We start from the raw sequence: 23,787 nt of genomic DNA on the forward strand, positions 1-23,787 counted from the left end.
ATAATGGGTAATAAAGCTGGAAAGATAAGTAGGAGTTCAGTCATGAATGCCAAATATAGACTTTTATATAAACTCTCCTAAAGATAAGAGGGAGTCACTGAAGTTTACTGAAAAGAGGTGTGGCATGGTCAGATCCTGACTTTAGGAAAATCATTTTAGAAACAACATAAAGGATAGACTGGAGTGGGAAAATACTTGGATCAGGAAGGCCAATAAAAAGATTTCTGCAATAGTCCAGGTCAGAGGACATAAAGGCCTAAAATATGGTTGTGGCAATGTGAATGGAGAGACAAGGGCAAACAGAAAAGATACCATGGAGAATTCCAAACAAAAGTAAAGTCTCAAAAGTTAACAATTGGTAGAACTGGAAAGCATCAGATAAAAAAAACTTTTTATATTTTGGACTAAATGGCCACAGAAGACCCTTTCAACCCTGAAATTCTATGATTCTTAGAAGAATAAATGGAATCTAAATATTCTCACTATCTTATGAATGAATCAATGAAACAAAGCTCTATTAACGTATTGAAAGAAATTCTATAGTTTCCAGCCAAGATGATTGCCTGATGAGGGTACAGACATCTACACTAACTTTTACCTAATCCCAATAAAAATGTTAAAAATGATACCAGACTAAATAATAAAATAATCCAATAAGACACTGCAATAAGTGATTTCTTTCAATGCAGAAGTACACAAAAGACCATAAACAACTGGAAAGAGGGACTGCCAACAAAGCCAATGTCCCCACTCAGGCAAACCAGATAGTGACCTCAGAGTAAGAGCAGAGATATCTATAGTCTTAGTCTGCAAGGGGTGAGCTGGTAAATTTTTAACAAGTGACTCTGAAAAAAAAAATACACAGTCTAGATAGTAAACAAAACAATAAAGCAAGCTCTGATTTGTAGTGTTTGCCAATTCCTGAGGTATAAATGCTCACATTAAAAATTTTCTGTAAGCCGGCTCAAACTGTCTCCAGCACACCCATGCCTGAAACAATCTATATCTAGAGACAGTGAAAGCAGAGGGTTTGCCCACAAAAAGGGCCAGGGTGAGTAGAAAATGACTAGAAATCTTAGAAGCCACCAAGTGCAGAGTAACCAATGTCAGTGTGTCAGCACATGGAATGGAACACCCCAGGTTTCCAAGGCTCCTACTAATCTACCTTCCCCGAGATACCAAAGAGGATCCAGAATATCTAGTACTCTGAAACTCAAAAGACAGTGAGAGTGGGAAAGTTGAAGAATGAAGGGGAGGACAGGACATCTTCTGATACAGAAGTCAGCACAAAAATCCAAGACACACAGGGCAAAACCAAGATCAACCAACCCAAAGGAGAGCAGGGGGGAGGAACTGACCCAGGCACAATGCCCCCAATTCAAGAACTAAGACTGGAAAGATGATTAAACCAGAGAAGACAATTGGCACTATAAGGAATTATAGATCCTGAGATGCCCAAAAATTCATTCTAGAGTGTACTGCTATAATAACTACAAACAGAGATTCAAAGGGGAAAAAATGAATTTTCTGCAAGGACTATATGAATACCTAGGAAAAAGATTTTTTTTAAATGAAATAAAAGTTCTAAAGGAAAGAATTGAAAGAAGAAATAGTTTAAAATAGAAAGTGATAAACCTTACCCAAGTAATAAACTCCCCAAAAATGAGGAAAAAAAAACAGAAATCAATGGTTTCATGACATAGCATGAAATATTAAAACGAAATCAAGAGGAAGGAAGGAAGACAGGGGAGGAGGGAAAATGCTATCACATATATGCTATCTAAACCAACTGATCTGGAAATCAGATCAAGGAAAAATAATGATCAGACTCCCTGAAATTCTAGACACTATATTTCATGAAAACATAAATGAAAATTACCCAAATCTATTTTAATAAGAAGTAAAAGTAAAAACAGAAAAAAATTGCAGATCACCTCCTAAAAAGGAACACAAAAGGGAAAGTGTCAGAAATGTTATATCCAAAATCCAGAACTTCTATGTAAAACAAAAAATATTGCAAGAAACTAGGAAAAAAAAGAGTTCAAGTACTAAATTAAGATCACCCAAGACTTAGCAGCCTCAACTTTAAACAAGTAGAGAGCTTGGAAAACAGTATTCCAAAAGGCAAAATATATGGACTAACCACCAAGAAAAACTTAGCCTGAAAAGCTGAGTACAATCTATAGGGTGAAAAACGAAGCTTTAATAGAATATAGAACTTTCAAATACTTCTAATAAAAAGGTCAGAACTGAGTAGGAACTCAAAAATGCAAATACAGAATAGTAGAAAAAAATTTACAAAAGTAAACTTATTTAAGCAACTAACAGGGGCTGGATGACAATGAAGGGCTAACATTTTAATAAGGAAGAAGAAATGAGAACATTAATGTCATCATAGTCAGCTAGATGGCAGTGCACAACTCTGAACCCAGAGTCAGGAAAATTTGGGTTCAAATCCTGCCTCAGAAATTTACTAGGTATATGACCTGGGCAGGTCATTTAACTGTCTACTTAGTTTCCTCATCTGTAAAAGGGAATAAAAATAGCATTTACTTACCAGGACTGCTGTGAGGATAAAATTAGATATTATATTTAAATGTTTTACAAACCTCAGAGTACTATATAAATGTTCTATTATTATAATAATTTTACTATTATTATTCAAAAGGTAATGAGAGAGGTTAAACAGGAAAAGCTAAGATCCCAAAGGTAGGTTGCTTTTAAGAGTTTTAACAGGAGAAAGAGAAAGGATGGTAAATGGAATACATTAAAGGAGAAAGGAGAAAAGAGATAACTTTTATTACTTCTCATAATTGGGGTACACAAAAAGAATATTATAAAAATATTAATGGGATTGGGAAGAACAGGCATCAGATGAACTTCATTCTTATCTGAATTGGACCAGGAAAACAAATGTATACAGTGACTACAACAATGTAAATGGAAAAAAATAGCAAAATGAAATTGAACATTATATAATGAGAATAATCAATACTGGTCCCAGAGAAAAAATGAGATTTGAACTACCTTCCTTTGGGCAGAAAGGTGGGAGACAACATGCATGAAATGTTGTTTATGCTGTTATACCTGGTTGCTGTAGTCCACTGGTGTGCCGGAATTGTTTGTTGTTTTTTTTAATCTGCCTGAATAAGGTCATTGGTAGTGGAAAGGGAAATACTACATTTGAAAATCAATGTGATATAAAAGAAAAGATACCATTAAAACTTTTAAAAATAAAAATAATTTATAAAAAAAACTTTAATATAAATACAAGTGCTTCTTCTAGTCCCTGTCTACATGACTACCATACTATTTCCTTAAAGGAATGTAATACAGGTTAGTGAGATTAGGCTCCTCACTCTAATAAGGCAGTACACAAAATCTCTAACCTATTATCAATGACCTAAGGCCCAGATTCTTGAATTCTACCATAGCAACTCCCCTGCTTAGACTTATCTTACCTACTTATGACTGGGATATTCAAAGGCAGCTGAGGTTGGTTTGTTTGTTTGTTTACCCTAGAATGAAACTCTCAGATCCATTTGTTTAAATATAAAATCCTACAGCCCCCTAATATCTGTGAGCTAACCAGAAGGAGTGGCTGGGATTCAGCTTCCAGTTTTACTATCCCAAATAACGCTGAAGTGGGAATTTTACTTGGCAGGAAGGAGGGACACACATGTCTTCCTGTACTCTTCTGATATAAATGAGTATGATCAGAAGATTTGTATATTAATCAGAAGATCATGTGATAAGAATGATTTCATGCAAGTGTTTGCCTATGTTCTGTGAAACCCAATACCTAAAAAAGAGAGTGACTGTGTGTTATGTGCACTATAGGCAGGAAAATAATAATAATAATAATAAATAGCTAACATTTATATAGTTCTTACTGTGTGCCAGGCACTGCGCTAATAAGCACATCATAATTAGTATCCCCTTTGATACTCACAACAACCCAGGGGAGGAGGGTGCTATTATTATCCCCATTTTATAGATGAGGAAACCGAAGCAAACAGAGGTTAAAGTGATTTGGCCAGAGTCACACATAGCTAATAAACTTCTGAGGCCACATTTGAACTCAGGTCCTCCTGACTCCAGGCCCAAGGCTCAGTGCACTATAGTGCCAACTAGCAAAAGAACAGAACAAATACATTTCAACAGCTTTCAATCCTAACCTATCAAAGGCTACAAACACACACACATGAATAATCATTAAAACAAAACACATACTCAAAAATTCACACAGATCTGAGTAACAGAAAAAGTTCTAGACTGGAAAAACAAAAACCTAAATTAAAGTTCCAACTCTGTCCCAAACTAGGTGGGCAACTTCAGGGCAAATCACTTAACCTCTCTGGGGACTCGGTTTCCTCATCCTCAAAATAAAGGTAATTAGACTAGATGATCTCTAATTCCTTTCCAGCTGCATAATTCTAAGACTTATAAAAATAAAAGCAAAAGATGGAAAGATGGAGAGGTGATAAAGTGTAAGTGTAAATGTGTGTGTGTACACACATAGATATCTGTGTGCATATGTACATATGTATGTATGGATACATACATACAATGCTTTTCCCTTTTTGATTTCTTTTCTATTTTAATGAATATTAGTTTAAACAATCATCACCAAAGGTATTTGTTACTGTGGAAAGAGATCCAGAACAGAGTCTAAATTAAAGAGGATTCCCTGTGAATGGTGAAGTCCTCCCAATAATTCTGTTTTCAAATAACACTACAATGATCACCTCAAGTCCCACAACATTGCAGAGCCTCCCAAAGGGGATATCTATGCACTCAAAGGAGTTTGGCCTGATCATTAGATGGAAAAGAATAAATGGACTAAATGTCTATTTGCTCAGATTACAACATGCATTTGAGCTTGACTACCAGTATACATACAAAGTTTGTCCAGCTATAGAATCTGTATAAGTATGGAGAGAGACAGAGAAAGAGAATATATAGTGCCTATGGACTATGAGTTGAGTCCAGAATTGAATAAGAGAAGGAAGGCAGGAAGACTTCTCCCCCCAAGTTTCCCATGTAAGAAAATACTCATCTTTTCAATACAAAATTCTATCAAAACATGTAATAACAATACTCTGAAGAATTAACAATGATTATCACACAGAGGGCAATGGACAGGAATGTGGTGTAGGCAAATAGGTTGCAACATATAACCAATGAGGACAGTCATCAGTGAAGAAGAGAAATAAAAGATGTCACTAAAAATTATATATGAAGAGAAGAACAGACAGCAGAGCCAGAATGTGTCATGAGTAAACTAAAGATGTCAGAAAGAGTCGTAAAGGATGGGCAGATATGGTTATATTGTAATCTGCATCATTAAAGGAAACTTCCCAATTGATGTGATGTTAGATATATTTAAGTATTTTCATTTCCAACAAATTTCATTGCAACACAACAATTTGGAAATTAAATAGTACTAAGGCCTAATTGCACCACTCACTGCTCAAAAATCTGCCCTCTGGGTAAGTTCAAACATTTCAGATTGGCTCTCCACAATCTGACCACAGTCTACCTCCTCAGTTTCCCTAACAAACACACTATATGTTAATCAAACAAGACTAATTACTGTCACTTAAACACATCTAGTTGACCTTGGAGTGTCCTCCTTCCCATCTCTACCTATTAACATCTTGTACATCCTCCTTTATGATTTTCAGTTCAAACAGCACAACTTCAGTCAAGCTTTTCAGATGAAAATGCTCCCTCCTGCCCCTGATCTCAGAATATTTTCTAACTCCCTCTTCTGTGCTGTAATTTTTACTGGATTTATCTATGTACATGAGAGAAAGCAAGAAATATTAGAAATAGAAATATTTCTTGATCTAGTGTCAGAAACTATTATACTTTATTCTAAGAATACTGAGGCAGAAAGTGCAAATGCGAGTTTGAAACCAAGCTCTGCTACTTATTACCTGTGAGACTGCGGATAAACTCTTGACTTGTTTCCTAATACACAAAACAAGTGACTTGCACTAAGTGTTCTGTAAGGTCCAACTTTAAAGCTATTATCCTATGATTTTTTTATCTTATTACCCCTGTCTTTCCCTTCCCTTCCTCTGCTCTTCCCACTATTGGAAAGACCAGAACCCATCTGGCTATCTGAAGCCTCAACTAGCTTGGATTAAATGAGAATCAACAACACTATTCCTTCTAGTGAGCCTAAAGACCACTAGACCTTCTCATGACCCTGCCTGTACTCCCTTTCAGAGCCCTATAAATCTGACCTCCTGAGAAAAATCAAAGACAAGTCTTGTTATCTACCCTGTAGAACACTGAGCACTTCTGGGCCTTTCTACCCACCCTGTAGCTGAACTTTCTTTTATATGTTGTTTTTCCAATTAAAGTGTTTTCCTTAAGAACAGAGACTATCTTTTCCTATCTGTATTCTCAGAATTTAGCACTGAACTAAAACACACAGTAAGAACTTACTGAATGCTTTTTCATTCATTCATTCATTCAACCATCACCCCCACTGGACAGCAAGTTCCTTTGGGGCAAAAGAAAATGTCATACTTATATTTGTAACTCCCTCAGATAATAGCACAGAGCACTGCACATAGAAAAAGATTAATAAATGTTTGCTGATGAGTGAATGTTGTTCACCATAAAGTAATTTTATCTACAATATAGCTATTGAATAAAACACCTCATCCTAATAATCAAACTAAACTGAAAACATTAAACATGATTAGTTATGATACACTGATTTCCAAAGCTAACATGCATATGAGTGTTTATTTCCTCCTAGGTAAAATGATTACAGTTTAAGTAAGCTGAAACCCATCAAATAGCCTATAGTCTCATGGGGAAAAGATTAGTAAACTTTTCCACTTAATTATGCATTTTTCTGTCATAAATAACTGCCATACACAGGGCAGGTAAGCCAGCCTACATGAAGCAGCAAGTTATCCCTGAGGAAGATTCAACAGGCAGCTTTTGCCAGGCAACTCAAACCAACATTACAATATTGATCCCCGTCTCCCTTCAGACCTAAAGGAAACACTCCAGGATCCTGAACCCAAGAGCATTTGGTGACTTTTTTCTTAAATGGACCTGAGCATCTTCTAGCTATCAAAATTAATTAATTGTTTCTTCTCATGTGTCCAAGAAGCCTGGCTCCTGGAAGAAAGGAAAAAGATGTAGTAATAACCATTAAAAAAAAAAAAGAAGAAGAAGATATATGACTTAGGGGAAAGGGAATACAGCTAATCTCCATGCTACCCAAACCCAAACTAAGTAGTATGATAAAGTTGTAGGGGAACAAGGGGAACAGTTACTCCAACTGCTAAGTCCTACCGAGGAGGAAATTAGGACCCCAAATAGGGGGTTGCCCAAGGTCACATAGAAAGGCTCATTCTACCAAAACTCTCCGTCTCAACAGAACGTCAAATCTGGTCAGATACTTAGAGACCATCTTGCTCAACACCCTCATTTTACTCAGGAAGAAAGTGAGATCCAGAGAAAGAGAAGAAACTAAAAGCCAGTTCTCTTGATTTCCAGGACAATGTTCTTTTAGCCAGGTTATTCACATTTGGCCTTCCTTGAAGGCAGAAGAAACCAGCACTTCCAGAACAAAATCAATACAGCATTCTATCTGAATAGAAGCTATTGATTCAGGGGAAAAAAACTTTATCAACAAGTATCTTTGATTAACTATGCTATTTTGTTTTAAGGAAGGGATCTATGATAAGGTATTAGAAATTGACAGCAAGGTTTAAAAACAGAGCACCTATAAACATTTACCTAAATATAAAAATTTTAATTATAAATATTTAAATTATAAAATTTAAATAATTAAGTCTATTTAAATATAAATAAATTATAAAAATAATTTAAATGTTCAAAATTACTAATAAGTATAAATTAGAATATATCTGGTGTATGGTCTCACACTCATTAAGTGAATAAAATACTCACCAAGTATTACTATGTATAAAGCACCGTGCTTTAAATTGACATTCAACTGACAAAAGGAAAAACATTTAATGTTGACTGTGATACAGAAAAACAGGCACATTAATTCAATCATGCTTAAGTGTTTTAGAAAACAACTTGGAAGTGTGTTATAAAAGTCACAAATTGTTCATCACCTGTGACCCAGGGATCCAACTACTAGATTTATACCCCTAGTAGGTTACTAACATAAGATCTACATAATAAATATTCATAGCAGCAGTACTTGTAAAATAAAAAATCTGAAACAAATAAAAATATCCAATGACTGGTAAATGATAAATGAACATAAGTGGAACATTACTACACCATACAAAATGACAAATATGTCAAATGATGAAGAATGGACAAAGCAGGACAAAATAAAAATCACTACAACTATATAAATGAAAACCACTTCAAATGATAAAAAGAAAACTCTGATCAAAAACCTGAGACAACATCACTAACATATAACACAATATACACCTGCTCCTTTAAAAGCCAAGAAAACTCCTAAAATATAAGGTTGAACACAAAATCAGTCAAAATTATGCTTTTATGCTGTTTTCCTTGTCTGGGGGACTATACACTGAAGGGGATTTAATCATATGTTGGAATTGGTGATGGAAAAAGTATCCTAAAACTCTAACTGGTGTAGGTTAAGATGGTTTTTCCTTAAAAGGTAATAAAACTGTAGTTGAGATTTAACTGGCTCAAGGAACTAAGGCTTCGTGGCTTCCTGGGCACAAAGAAACAAAAAGGGGCACTCCTCAACTCTGATTCTCAACTGGCAGACAAGACAACCCTAAAGCTGGGGAGTTCCACTCAGATAAATCAATGTGGGGTCCTGGATGACTGTCCTTCCTCAGCTATGAATAAATAAATCTCTTTTTCTTAACTGTCAGAGTTTCTGGAAGTGTTACATTTCATTACAGTATCAAACCAACTTGATCAAGCCTGACCTGGCAACACATTTTTGATGATAGATAAAAACACAATTCTCAATTTTTCAAAAATTATGGCTGCAAAATTTTATAAGAGGAAATTATACCAAAATCCAGTCATTAGGCAGAAAGGCCCAGTAAAATCAATAACCCAAAGCAAGCCCTGAGTCTATTAAAAATATACCTAATTAAAAAACCCAGATCAAAAAGACCAAGACCCTAACTGCCAGAGTAAAAGAGGCTATAATTCAATTTAAGTCAACAAGAATTTAAATTGCCAAGAATGATGATAATGAAGTGGAATATTCACATCTTAGAAGTTGGAGTAGAACTCATGTATAGGTGACTCTTAAGCTGAACCCTGAATTGCAGGAGAGATGACAAGATAAGGAGGTGAGGAAGAAGAGTGTTCTCAGAATTAGGGTTAGTGTGTACAAGGAATAAAAGAAGGGAGATGGAAAAAGACTGTCTACATAAAGAGTAGGGTAAAAGCCAAAAAAGCATGTGGACAAAAAAACCCTTTATTAAATGAAAATTTTCAGCATGCCCTTTGACCAAATTCTATATGGGCCTCTTTTTTTTTTTTTAAAGATGAGTCACCAAGGGATTGAAATGCTTTTTCTGGATGATACAAAATGCATCTTACTCATTTTTAGGTAGTCCAAGTATTCTACACTCCTATCCACCCTCCCCACCCCGCTTTGCAGATGAGAAAACTGAAGCATAAAGAGGTCAAAGTGACTTGTCCAAGGTCAAGCAAACCTAAATCCAACGCCTCTTATTTTACATAGTCCAATGTGCCACGTGACATAATGAATTGCTTCTCAATTTAGAGGACAGAAGACAAAGACATACTACTATTTCTCCAGATTGAGAACTATATTGTCCTTCAACAGTCAGAACTAAACCAGTCCTATCAAGTATTTTTCAAATGATCTGAAAGAGAAAGTACGTGGCAAAATCTCCACCTCCAATCTATCTGTAAATGACATGACTATTATGGATACAAAAATGCTAAGCAAATGTGATAAATGGTAGTAAGATCTCACAAGACTATACAGAAGAAAAGAATACAAAGTAAAGCATCTGAAGGAAAATAATATAAGATGAAAAGGTCTAATCAATAATTCACTTTGGCCTTTGTATCCCTAGAGAGCTTATGATTAAAAGGTGCCTGGAATATAGTAGGTGCTTAATAAATGTTTGTGGAGAAGACGTGGAGAAAAGTCAGGGAGCTGCCTGAGCTCTCCCCAGTTTCCCTCAGAAACAACATTAAATCAAGCCTCTAAACTGATTCTGGAGCAACAGAAACTACAAAAAGACAAGTGAAACAATTTTTCAGCTTAAGATAATTTAAAAAGACTTCAGAAAAGGTCTATCTCACTGTAATGGGAATGTAAACTTAAAGATCTTCCCTGCCCCTAGGCTAAAGTGAACCTGGAGCCTGGGGTGAGAGGCTTGTTTTTCAGTAGATACTTTTTGATTGGGCAGTGAGTCAATAAGGTTGTTACATTCTCTGAGCCAGTAGAAGGCTATATAAGCCCTGATGTGTAGCTTTGTTTTAGGCCTCACTTTGAGAAATGTTCTGTGATTTGATCTGGATTCTGGGAAGCCATTGTTGAGAGCCCCACCTCGGCTTTGAAAAACCCAGATGTTGAAACCCAGATGTTAATTTGGTATGGATGTAATGGTTGGACAGTTTGGAAATCTGTCTACTTGATATGTTTCTCTGACTTAATAATTCTGTCTTGTGTATTCTGAAGTTCAGGGTGCTAACCTTTTTCCCCTGAACTAGGTAAATGATACATCATTAAAGTAAGCTTGTTAACCCATTTTGAGTTGCTTTCCTTTATCAAAGCAGATCTAAGAACCTGTGGTGGCAGCAACGCTGGGGTGCTTGCTGCTACACTCACCTGGGCAAAAGGGGGATGAGGGGCAAAGCCAATCACAGAGAGTATCTGGGAAAGCCATCAGGAAGCTCTTCGACACAGCACAGATCAACAACTGAGGTCTCTCTGTCCTGGAACAGCAGGCCAGTTGTGAGGCTTCCAGGCCCAGCATGTAAGACAAACTGCCAGCCCTGGAACCCCAGCACAACAGGTGTGACTAAACTGGACCACCCCAGCACAGTGAGCAAGCCACCAGCATCTGAGGTCCCAGTACAGAAAGCTAATGACCAGGTCCCAGGCCCCTGGAGCAGAGTTCAACTTTAAAAGTCACAAAATAGAACATTAATTCATTGTTGGTGGAGTTGTGAACTGATCCAACCATTCTGGAAAGCAACTTGGAATTATGCCCAAAAATCTATAAAAATGTGCACACCCTTTAACCCAGCAATACCACCTCTAGGATCGTATCCCAAAGACATATAAAAATGGGAAAAGAACCCATACGTACAAAAATATTTATAGCAGCTCTTTTTGTGGTGGCCAAGAACTGGAAATTGAGGGGATGCCCATCAATTGGGGAATGGAACAAGTTGTGACATATGAGTATAATGGAATACTACTGTGCTATGAGAAATGATAAGTAAACAGACTTCAGAAAAACCCGGAAAGACTTATATGAACTAACACTGAGTGAAAAGAGGAGAACCAGGGCAACATTATACATAGTAACAGCCACATTGTGTGATGACTGACTTTGATAGACTTAGCTCTTCTCAGCAATGCAGGGACCTAAAACAACTCCAAAAGACTCATAATGGAAAATGCCAACCACATCCAGAGAAAGAAACGTGGAGTCTGAATGAAGATCGAAGCATACTATTTGCTCTCTTTTTTTGTTTTTTCTTTCTCATGGTGCCTTCCAATCATTCTAATTCTTCTATACAACATGATTAACGTGAAAATATGTTTAATAAGAATGGATATGTAGAGCTTATATCAGACAGCAGGCCATCTTGGGAGAGTAGAGAGGGGAGGCAGGCAGAGAAAATTTAAAACTTATGGAAGTGAATGTTGAAAATTAAAAATAAATAAACATTTAACAAAAAAAAAGTCACAAAACAGACAAAAAATGAGCAAAAACCTTAAAGATCTCTTGACCATAAATAGCTACTATGGCAAGTGGGAAGATCAAAACACAAACTCAGACAAGGACAATATCAAAATGCCTACATGCAAAGCCTCAAAGAGGAATATGAGTTGGTCTCCGACCCAAAAACTCTTCTTGGAAGAGCTAAAAAAGAATTTTTAAAATCACATAAGAGAGGTAGAAGAAAAAGTGGTAAAAGAGAATTATGAAAGAGAAAATCAACAACTTGGAAAAGGAAGGACAAAAATTGACTGAAGAAAACAATTCCTTAAAACATACAATTGACCAAGTGGAAGGAAAAAAAACACTGGAGAAAACAACCCATTAAAAAACAGAATTGGCCAAATGGAAAATTAAGTCCAAAAGCTAATTGAAGAAAATAATGCCTTAAAAATTAGGATTAGACAAGTGGAAGTTAATGATTCCATGTGACATCAAATGTAAAATACCTCACTGCAAAAACAACTGACCTGGAAAACAGATCTAGGAGAAATAATTTAAAACTTATTGGACTATCTGAGAGCCATGATCAAAAAAAGAGCCTGGACAGCATCTTTCAAGATATTAACAAGGAAAACTGCCCTGATATCCTAGAACCAGAAGGCAAAATAATAATTGAAAGAATCCACTGATCACCTCCCAAAAGAGATCCTAAAATGAAAACTCCAAAGAATATCATAACAAAATTCCAGAATTATCAGGTCAAGGAGAAAATACTGCAAACCGTCAGAAAAAAACAATTAATATATCAATGAACCACAGTCAGAATTACATAGTATTTAGCAGCTTCTACAATAAAGGATAGAAGGGTTTGGAATATGGTATTTCAGAAGGCAAAGGAGCTCAAATTACAACCAATAATCAACTACCCAGCAAAAGTGAGTATAATCTTACAGGGGAAAAGATGTACATTCAATGTAATAGAGGATTTTCAAACTTTCCTGATGAAAAGACCAGAGCTTAATGCCTAATGTGAAAGTATTTGCAGATACTGTACTTGATTGTATGCTGCCATGGTGGGTAGGGGGAAGAGGGAGAGAAAATTTGAAACTCAAGGAATTGTGGTAATGAATCTTGTAAACTAAAAGTAAACAAATTATAAAGACAAAAAAAAAAAAAAAAAAGACCAGAGCTGAACTGAAAATTCAATCTACAAATACAAGACTCAAGAGAAGTATAAAAAGGCAAACAGGAAAGAAAATAATATGTTATTCAATAATATTCAAGTATTCATGTCACTTTCCCACATGGGAAGATGAAACTTGTAACTCTTGAGAACTCTATGTCTTATTAGGGCAGTTAGAAGGAGTATACATAGACAGAGGGTAAAAAAAAAATAAGGATTGAACTGGGAGAAGAGGAAAATAGAAGGCAGAATAGGACAAATTATGTCACATAAGGCACAAAAGATCTATTACTAGAGGGAAAGATGGAGGGGGTGAGCACTGTTTGAACCTTTCATCAGATTTGGCTCAAAAATTTATCTTGTCTTATGGGGTAGTAGGAGGGGAAAGAAAAGGGGGGGTGGGGGGGACACTGTAATGCCAAGCAAAGGCAACTTCCCAAGGTTTAAAATACCAGCATAGGTGCTCTCCATTTTATTCAGTGAAAAATTAAGAACAGAGAAAATCAAAATATAACATCATTCAAAATACAGCATTTATCAAGTGTAATTCAATCAAGTACTACCCCAACCCTGGACATTACATTCATTTAATCAATCACAAAGTCCCTCTTCTAAATACTACTCCACCCCTAGGCTGTACATTCATTTAGTCCATCACAAAGCCCCTCTTCTCAAATGGAGATTAGTTTTCAATCATAAGTAAAGTACATTCATTTGTTCAATCACAGAGCACAAAAACGTCAAAAGTTCCCTACCCTTGGATCACAACTGAATCTATCCCAGAGTTACAACAAGCTTAAGCACAGCATTTAATACCCAAAGAGAGGTCTTTTCTTCATCTTAACCAGAGGCAAGTTCTCAGCAATCTTTGTTCCTGGGGAGACAAAGCTTAGCAAGGCCACAAGATACACTGCCAGTGTCTTCATTAATTCATTCTCTGTCTGCAGAACAGTCCTAGGACCCCTCAAAACATTAGCAAAACCTTCTTCCAGGATTTCTGTAAACATACAACAAGAAAATCCTTCTTCAGGGCTTCTGAACCAATAGCAAGGTTCCAAGACCTCTGCAAAAACAGCACTGTCCTTCACCAATGGACAGAATTCACTCTCTGTCTGCAGAACAGGAGCTCTGAACCAACAGCAAGGTTCCAATACCTCTGCAACAACAGGACTGTCTTTCACCAGTGAACATATCTGGCAAAACAACATCAAAACAGATAAAGTACCAGCATAACAGCCATGTCTCCTCAGTCCTTGGAAGCTCTGGGTGGCAGCTCTCAAAAGTCCTGGGCACTTCAAACTGGCCCTCAGCAATCCTCTCCATCTCTCTCTGCCTCCTAGATGCTGCTTTCAAAAAGTTCTGCCTCTCTCTCTTCTTGTGTCTCTCTAAATTTACGTCACCAGCTCCTCCCAGTTCAGCACTCTCTTTTCATATCAGCTCTGGGTTTTAACACAATCAATCCAAAAAAACAAGCCAATAAAGGGGGATCTTTAAATTCCATTACTATTATAAACACTGATAGAAGGGAGGGCATATTGAGGGAGGATCAGTCAGAAGTAAAACACTGGTGAGGAGGGAGAGGATGAAAGGAGAGATAAAAGTATAAATGGGGGGAGAACAAGATGGAGGGAAATACACAATTAGTAATCATAGCTATTAATGTGAATGGGATGAAATCTCCCATAAAATGTAAGCAGAGAGCAGAATGAACTAAAACCCAGAATCCTACAATATGCTGTTTATAAGAAACACATTTGAAGCAGAGAGAGACACACACAGAGTAAAGGAAAAAGGCTGGAGGAGAATATATTATGCTTCAGCTGAAGGGGAAAAAAAAGCAAGGGTAGCAATCCAGATATCAGACAAAGCAAAAGCAAAAATGGGATCTAATTTAAAAAGAGAAGGAAAGAAACTATATCTTGCTAAAAGGTATCATAGACAATGAAGAAATATCAATACTAAACATATAGGAATCAAGTGGTATAGCATCCAAATTCTTAGAGAAGTTAAGTGAGTTACAGGAAGAAATAGACAGCAAAACTATACTAGTGAGGGACCTCAACCTCCCCCTCTCAAAATGAGATAAATCTAATGACAAAATAAACAAGAAAGAAGTAAAGGAGGTAAATAGAATTTTAGAAAAGTTAGATATGATAAACCTCTGGAGAAACATAAATGGGAATAAAAAGAAATGTGCATTTTCTCAGCGGCACATGGCACTACACAAAAAATGACCACATATCAGGGCACAAAAACCTCACAATCAAATGCAAAAAGGCAGAAATACTAAATGCATCCTTTTCAGATCATGATGAAATAAAATTTATGTGTAATAAAGCACCATGGGAAGAGAGATTAAAAATTGGAAACTAAATAATCTAATTCTAAAGAATCAGTGGATCAAACAATGAATCATAGAAACAATCAATAATTTCATCAAAGAGAACAACAATAATGAGACAACAAACCAAAATTTATGGGATGAAGTTAAAGCAGTTCTTAGGGGAAATTTTATATCTCTAAATGCTTACATGAATAAAATAGAGGAGCAGTTCAATGAATTGGGCATGCAACTAAAACAGTTAGAAAAAGAAGAACATAAAAATTCCTAATACCAAATTAGAAAGTCTGAAACATAAAAGGAGAGTTTAATAAAATTAAAAGTAATAACTCTTCTCAGCAATACAATGATCCAAGACAATTCCAAAAGGCTCATGATGGAAAATGCTATGCACATCCAAAGACAGAACTATGGAATCTGAATGCCTATCAAAGTATAGTATTTCCACTTTGTTTTTTGTTCTCTCTTTCTTGTGGTTTTTCCCTTTTGTTCTGATTCTTTTATAACATGACTAATGTATGGAAATGTTTAATATGATTGCACATGTATAACCTATATGAGATTGTTTGTGCATCTTTGGGAGGGGGGAGTGGCAGGAGGGAGGGAGAAAGAAGTTTGGAACTCAAAATCTTAAAAAAACAAATGCTGAAACCTATCTTTACATGTAATCGAGAAAAATAAAATACACAAAGAGGAGAAAATAAAATAAAGTTGAAAATAAGAAAACTATGGAACTAATAAATAAAACAAAGGGTTGGCCTTATGAAAAACTCATTAACATAGATAAACCTCTAGTTAATATGTTTCAAAATGAAGAGGAAATTAAAGCAATAATTAGGAACTATTTTGCCCAACTGTATGCCAATAAATCTGGCAATCTAAGTGAAATGGATGAATATTTACAAAAATATATATTGCCCAGATTAGAAGAAGAAATAAAATATTTAACCTCATTTCAGAAAAAGAAATTGAACAAGACATAAATGAATTCCTTAAGAAAAAATCTCCAAAGCCAGATAGCTTTATAAGTAAATTCTACAAAACATTTAAATAACAAGTAATCCCAATACTATATAAATGATTTGGGAAAAGAGGAGGCAAAGAAGGAGTCCTACAAAATTCCTTTTACAACATAAATACAGTGCTGATCCATAAACCAGGAAGAGCCAAAACAGAGAAAAACAATTATAGATCTATTTCCCTAATGAATATTGATGCAAAATTTTTTAAATAAAATATCAGAGAAGTGATTACAGCAATTTATCATGAGGCTAATATACTATGACCAGGTAGGATTTATACCAGATATTCTATACAGGTTCAATATCAGGAAAACTATCAGCATAATCAACCACATCAATAACAAAACAAACAGAAATCATATGATTATCTCAAATAGATGCAGAAAAAGCTTTTGCAAAATACTACATCCATTCCTATTAAAAACACTAGAGAAGACAGGAATAAATGGAGTTTTCCTTAAAATGATAAGCAGTATCTATTTAAAACATCAGCAAGCATTATATGTAATAGGATAAGCTAAAAGCTTTCCCAATTAGATCAGGGGTGAAACAAGAATGCACATTATCACAATGATAATTCAATACTGTATTAGAAATGTTAGCTTTAGCAGTAAGAGAAGAAAAAGAAATTGAAGGAATTAGACTAGGCAATGAAGAAACAAAACTATTACTCTGCAGATGATACACTGGCATACTTAAGAGAATCCTAGAGAATCAACTAAAAAACTACTTTAAATAATGAATAACTTTAGCAAAGTTATAGGATATAAAATCAACCCACATAAATCATCAACATTTCTATATATTGCCAACAAAGTTCAACAACAAGAGAAAGAAATTCCACTTGAAATAACTGTAGACAATATAAAATATTTGGGAATCTATCTGCCAAAACAAACCCAGGAACTTATGAACAAAATTATAAAACACTTTTCACACAAATAAAGTCAGGTCTAAACAACTGGAAAAATATCAATGCCCATGGGTAGGCCAAGCTAATGTAATAAAAAAAAAACTACAATTCTACTTAAATTAATTTATCTATATTAACATAGCTATAATTTGGTAATAAATTGACATAATTTTTTTCTCTTTTTTGGCTCTTCCTGGTTTACATATCAGCACCATATTTGTGTTGTAAAAGGAATTTAGTAGGAAGCCTTCTGCCTATTTTCCCAAATAGTTTGTATAGTATATAGTGCCATACCAATAAAACTACCAGAAAATTATTCTAAAGGGCTAGAAAAAATAATAACAAAATTCATCTGGAAGAACAATCAAGAATATCAAGGGAATTAATGAAAAAAAAAATACAAAAGAAGGTGGCCTAGTTATACCAGATCTAAAACGATACTTAAAGCATCAATTATCAAAACTATTTGGTACTGGCTAAGAAACAGAGTGGTGGATCAGTGGAATAGGTTACATATACAAAAGACACAGAAGTAAATGACTAGAGTAATCTACTGTCTGATAAACCCAAAGACTCCAGCATCTGAGATAAGAACTCACTATCTGACAAAATTGGTAGGAAAACTGGAAAATAGCATGACAGAAACTGGGGACAGACCAACATTTCATACCCATATACTAAGATAAGGTCAAAATGGATACATGATTTAGACATAAAGGGTGATGACATAAGCAAATTAGGAGAACAAGGAACAGTTTACCTCTCAGATCTATGCAAAAGAGAAAAATCTATGACCAAATAAGAGACAGAGAACATTGTGAAATGCAAAATGGTTAATTTTGATTATATTAAAAAGGTTTTACACCAAAAAATCAATGCAACCAAGATTAGAAGAAAAGCAGAAAGCTAGAAACAGTTTTTCCAGCCAATGTTTCTGATAAAGACCTCATTTCTAAAATACATCAAGAATTGAGAGAAATTTATAACAATACAAGTCATTCCCCAATTAATAAATGGTCAAAGGATGTGAACAGAGAGTTTTCAGGTGAAGAAAATAAAGCTATATATAGTCATATGAAAAAATGCTCTAAATCATTATGGACTCAAGAGATGCAAATTAAAACAACTCTGAAGTACCAACTCACACTGATCAGACTGGCTAACATAACAAAACGGAAAAATGATAAATGTTGGAGAAGAGGTGGGAAAATTAGAACACTAATGCATTACTGGTGGAGTTATAAACTGATCCAACCATTGTGGAGATCAATCTGGAATGATGCCCAAAAAAGCAACCAAAATGTACATTCCCTTTGATCCAGCAATACCACTACTAGGTCTGTATCCCAAAGAGACCATAAAAAAGGCAAAAGAACCCATGTATACAAAGATATTTATAGCAGTTCTTTTTGTAGAGGCAAAGAATTGGAAACTCAGGGGATACACATTAATTGGGGAATGGCTGAACAAGTTGTGCTATATGAATGTAATGGAATACTACTGTTCCATACAAAATGATGAGTAGGCAGATTTTAGAAAAACCTGGAAAGATTTACATGAACTGTGAGTGAAGTGAGCAGAACCAGGAGAACACTGTACACAGTAACAGCAATACTATGGGAGGATTGACTATGACAGACTTAGCTTTTCTCAGTTTTACAATGATCCTAGGCAATTCCAAAAGACTCATGATGGAAAATGCTATCCATATACAAAGAAAAAATTATGGAATCTGGAATGCTGATTGAAGCATACTATTTTTATTTTTTTGTTTTTTCTTTTTCATGGTTTTTCTTTTTTTTCTCATTCTTCTTTCACAACATGACTAATGTGGAAAAATGTTTAACATGATTATACATGTATAACCCACATCAAATGCTTGTAATCTTAAGAAGGGGGAGTGGGGAGGGAAGAGAAAAATCTGGAACTCAAAATCTTATTAAAATGAATGTTGAAAACTATTTTTACATGTAATTGGAAAAAAAATACTATTAAGGAAAAATAAAGTCAGGTGGAAATCTAAAAAAAAAAGAAAGAAAACTCCTACTATAAATGAAGATTGGCATCCTTTCTGCAGGAATTGTGATAAATACCAAGGACAAAATATTTAGAAGAGAAAGAGAGAGTCTTGCCCTAAAGAAAGTTACTTTCTAATAGGAGAAGACAGTGGAGTGGTCACCAGGAAAAGATATTTTGCTCTGTGGTAGTAGAAAGGGGGTGAGGTAAACAAGCAAATGGTGAAATAACTGAATGAATAACTAGATGCAATGTGAAGTGGCCACAAACCAATAGATGAATTGAGGTTTCTTTGAGGTTACCTGGTAGATTCTTCCTGTTTTTACTTTGTCCTCCATTTCTAAGAAAGCTGAGCAACTTTATTTCATGATTTGTTGAAATATGGTCTGTAGAATCTTTTTTGTTATGAACTTTAGGTAGTTCTTTGATTCTTAACCTGTCTCTCATAGATTATTTTTTCAGGTCAGTTATTTCTGATGTGCAATAACCTTATATTTCCTTCAATTTTCTCCTGTTGCTTGACTTTGTTTAAATTCTTGTTTTCTCAGGGTTATTAACTCCCATTGATGCATTCTAGCTTTCTAGAAGATATTAACTTTTGTTGATTTCATACAAAGTTCAAGGAAGTTAAACAACTTGCTCAAGGTCACACAGCTAACAAGTCAAGGAGGCAGGACTCAAAGTTGGGTCTCTCCTGACTTCAATTCCAGTGTTCTTGTAATCCGGAGATTCTTGTTAGTCTGCAATTATAGGCAATGAACTATATAATCCTCTGGGATTGTTTCCCTATCTAGCAATAATAATAATAGCTACTATTTATAGAGTGCTTTAAGGTAAATAAAGAACTTTATATGTTACCTCACTTGATCCTCACAATGACCTTGAAAGGTAAGTGCTATTACCCCCATTTTACAGATGAGGAAACTGAGGGGGAAGCGAAAGAACTAAACATTCATAACAATACCTACTGGGAGCTACTGTTCTAAGCACTTTTACAAATACTACCTCAGTTGATCCGCAGAACACTCCTGTGAGGGAAGTGCTATTATTATCCCCATTTTACAGGTGATGAAACTGAGGCACAGAGTTTAATGATTTTCCCTGAGTCATAGAGCTAGTAAGAGTCTGAGGGAGGATTAGAAATTTATCTTCCTAACTTCAAGTCCAGTCATCCATCTGCTGGGCCACCTAGCTAACTCACCTATAAAATGGGGAAATAACACCTGTTCCTGGTGATATTCTGAGGATCAAATGAAATGAGACATTCAAAGAGCTATGCATTTGGAAATACTCTTATAAATGAGATTATGTATTATGTAGGTAACACACAGAACTAAAAACCCCAAAAGGTCCAACAAGCTTAAAAAAAGTACTTTTAAGAAAGTTTTATATACATAATATCACAGATCCACAGTGAGGTAACTCTGGGCTTTTTCCATGTTGGGATGCTCAAGTCCTTTAACAAGAAGCTTTCCATTTCATTGTTGGACACAGAGTACTGGACCAAATTGTCCACCAGTCTGACCCAATTAAAAAAATTATTTTTTGAATCCTTGCTAAAGGATTCAAAAAAAACTGGACTTCAGTCCCAGTGATGTCACTCAGGATGTCATTTATCCTCCACAGATTTCAATTTCTTCATGTGTTTTGAGAAAAAGAACAACAACAAAAACATTTCAGATTAAAGGTAAGTGACAAAATATTGAATTAGGTGACTCCTAAGATCCTTTCCAACTCTGAAATGGTCTATCCTATGACTTCTTTGGGATCTATTATGCTTAAGGCATTAACAGAGTAAAAGGATCTCAGAAGCTTCCTACGCATTAAATGGAGAAGCCATAGAACCCCACATCCCCCGAGTCACTAGCTAGAATAAGGCCTGCAATAATGTTCAAAAGGCCCTTTTCCCACCAGAGGGAAGTCTGAATATCAACTAACCCCAATTTCTCAGGCATTTCCCCTAGCATATGTCAGCACCAGTTCTAGAAGCACAACCTTTATATCAGGTGCAGGCTCCCTCTTCCCTCCCCACAACATCTATTCCTGATTTTATTGCATAAAACACTATGAAAACCCACGAGGCTATCTGGCACTCCCTTCCAGGCTCTCCTGGGTTTGACCTGTTTACACCCTCCCTGCAAAACCCACCCCTTTAGGAGTCATAACCCTCTGCTATCTCCTGTTCTCTTGTGATGCTCCACCTTCCCACTCCTCCAGTTCTATCCTTCATGAGCATCTGCCAACAGTCTTGGCAGCTGCCCCTACTTCCCAAAGCATGGCTTTGGGCTAGCCAGCTGGGGATAGAAATCTCTGCCCCAGTAGGGGCAGGATATCTTTCATGTGGCCCATGAAGTCTTCCTTCTGGCAACATAAGTGGCACATAAAGGAGACTGCCACCCCCTTCCATGCTCTTGCTGTCCTGGAATCCCAAACCTCAAATTATACTAAGATGTTAAGAAAAATACAAAAAGTACAAGCATTTGTATTTTTTTTTAATGACAGAAATTAAAGGAGTCAGAAAAGTCACCCAAATGTTTAAATGTTTCCTATGCCTTTGTAAACATGCCTTATATCACTGGAAAAATAGCAAAAACAAATGTATACCTTTTAGTGCTGTAGTTTTTTCTTTTTCATCTGGACCTCCCTGCTGGAGTTGTGCCATGTTTATCCAAAGTATCAACCAAATTAAAGAAATGATGAAAATGGACATCAATTCTCAGATGAGAGTCTAGAATGAACCAAAGTAATAAATTAGCCAATTTTAAACGTTCATTTTGTTTTTCCCACGTCGTTTGATGTCAGCTTTTCAGAAATATTCAAGAATTCTAAGCAAAATTTAGAATTTATTTGCTAAATGAAAAAGTATAACTTCTAAACTTTTAAATAAGACAGAAATTTTAAATGTTTAATGCACTATTTATAAAGTCACAATTAAGTAAATACATTTACTTCCCCATTTTCTTGACATATATTAAACCAAACAAGAAGTATTTATTAACTACTTATTATATGCCAAGCCATTGTGAAAATAAAGACAAAAATGAAACAGTGCTTGCCCTCAAAGAGTTTACTTCCCATTGGAAAAGAAAACAAGAATACATGAAAGTAATATTTTAAATGTATAACACACACACAATATAGGTTAATCTGGAAAGGAGATACTAGAAACTGGGGAGAAGGGCAGGTAGGCCTCATGCAGGAGGTTGGATATGATATGAGGTTTAAAGGAAAATAAAGATTCTAAAAGATGGAGATAAGGAGGAAGCACATTCCAAGCACCGAGAACAGCCTGTTCAAAGTTCCTGAAAATGGAGATAGAGATTAAGTATAAGGAATTTGATCTTCAAAGCAAAAAGAATTCACTTAAGTTTACTGAGAAAAGCATATGAACCACCTATACTAGTGACCTTCAAAACAGAATTTGCAATTCTGTAAAGTTATATAGCTGAGCCTAGCTCCCCTAAGCTACTTTCCAATAAAGATGGGAAAAGGATGCTAATTGAAATAATGACCAATAAAACAAAAAATAAAACCCAGTAAACTATTCCATCCAATGTAGGACAGCAGAAGAGACCATCCCTGAACCACTCCCAGTCCTGCCTCCCTGCAGGTCACTGCCCAGGGATGTAAGAAGGACAAAGAAGAGGTCAGGGAAAAGGAAAGAGGAGCAGTGTTAATAGACAGAGAAGTGCTGGGGAAGTAGAACAAAAATAAGCTACATGGCAGAGTGGGAATCAAAAGAAAGTATAAGAATCAATGATAGAGGTATGTGCCTCCTTCTAGAGAGAAAAGACAGATGAATGGCAGACCACTCCAAATAAAGATTACTGAATATTAATTCCATTGATTTTCTTTACCCGCCTTGTTTTTCTTTGCATAGTGCAGGGGTCAGACATGAAAAAAGTTATAGGAAAGTACAATGAAAAAAATACACAATAATTATTTATAACAATGAACATGAATGAAACTAATCACTCATAAAAGAGAGGAGGGTAGAATAGATGGGAAAGAAGAATCCAACAATATACTGCTTATAGTGAAAATGAAAGGATGAAACAATTTATTATGTCTTAAACCAAAAAAGCTGGTGTGGCAGTCATGAATTCAGAAAAAGCAAACAGAATTTAAAGAGATAAGGAAGGAAAGTATATTATGGTTCAAGATGTCATAAATAATTAAATAATAGGACTGGACCTGAGATTTCAGTAGTATGAGATACTTCTTGGTGAGAAAACTCCTACCAATGCAGATCATCACCTTCTCTGCAAAGCACATTTTTGAGTTTTGCCTTGAGCACTGAGAGGAGGTTAAATGACTTGTCCAGGATGCTATGGCTTCAAAAATTACTCTAGCAACTAAGCTATGATGCTTCTCAGAAAACTGAAAAATCAAAACTTGAGATATGTGTGTGTATACCAAATGCT

The 23,787-nt window shown here is 35.5% G+C and overlaps 1 protein-coding gene across 1 annotated transcript in view; it reads right to left on the reverse strand.

Annotated features, from left to right (window-relative positions):
• Positions 1–23,787, reverse strand: part of ARB2A (ARB2 cotranscriptional regulator A) — a 527,996-nt gene that overhangs the window by 473,062 nt on the left and 31,147 nt on the right. The window contains exon 2 of the mRNA XM_069085441.1: positions 21,940–22,091. Coding sequence (XP_068941542.1) covers positions 21,940–22,073 — 134 coding nt within the window. The 5' untranslated portion in view covers positions 22,074–22,091. The remainder of the gene's footprint in view (positions 1–21,939; positions 22,092–23,787) is intronic.

This window comes from Petaurus breviceps, unplaced genomic scaffold, assembly GCF_028583685.1.
Source record: "Petaurus breviceps papuanus isolate PSGF00001 unplaced genomic scaffold, PetGlider_PUasm1.0 175, whole genome shotgun sequence".
Classification (NCBI taxonomy): domain Eukaryota; kingdom Metazoa; phylum Chordata; class Mammalia; order Diprotodontia; family Petauridae; genus Petaurus; species Petaurus breviceps.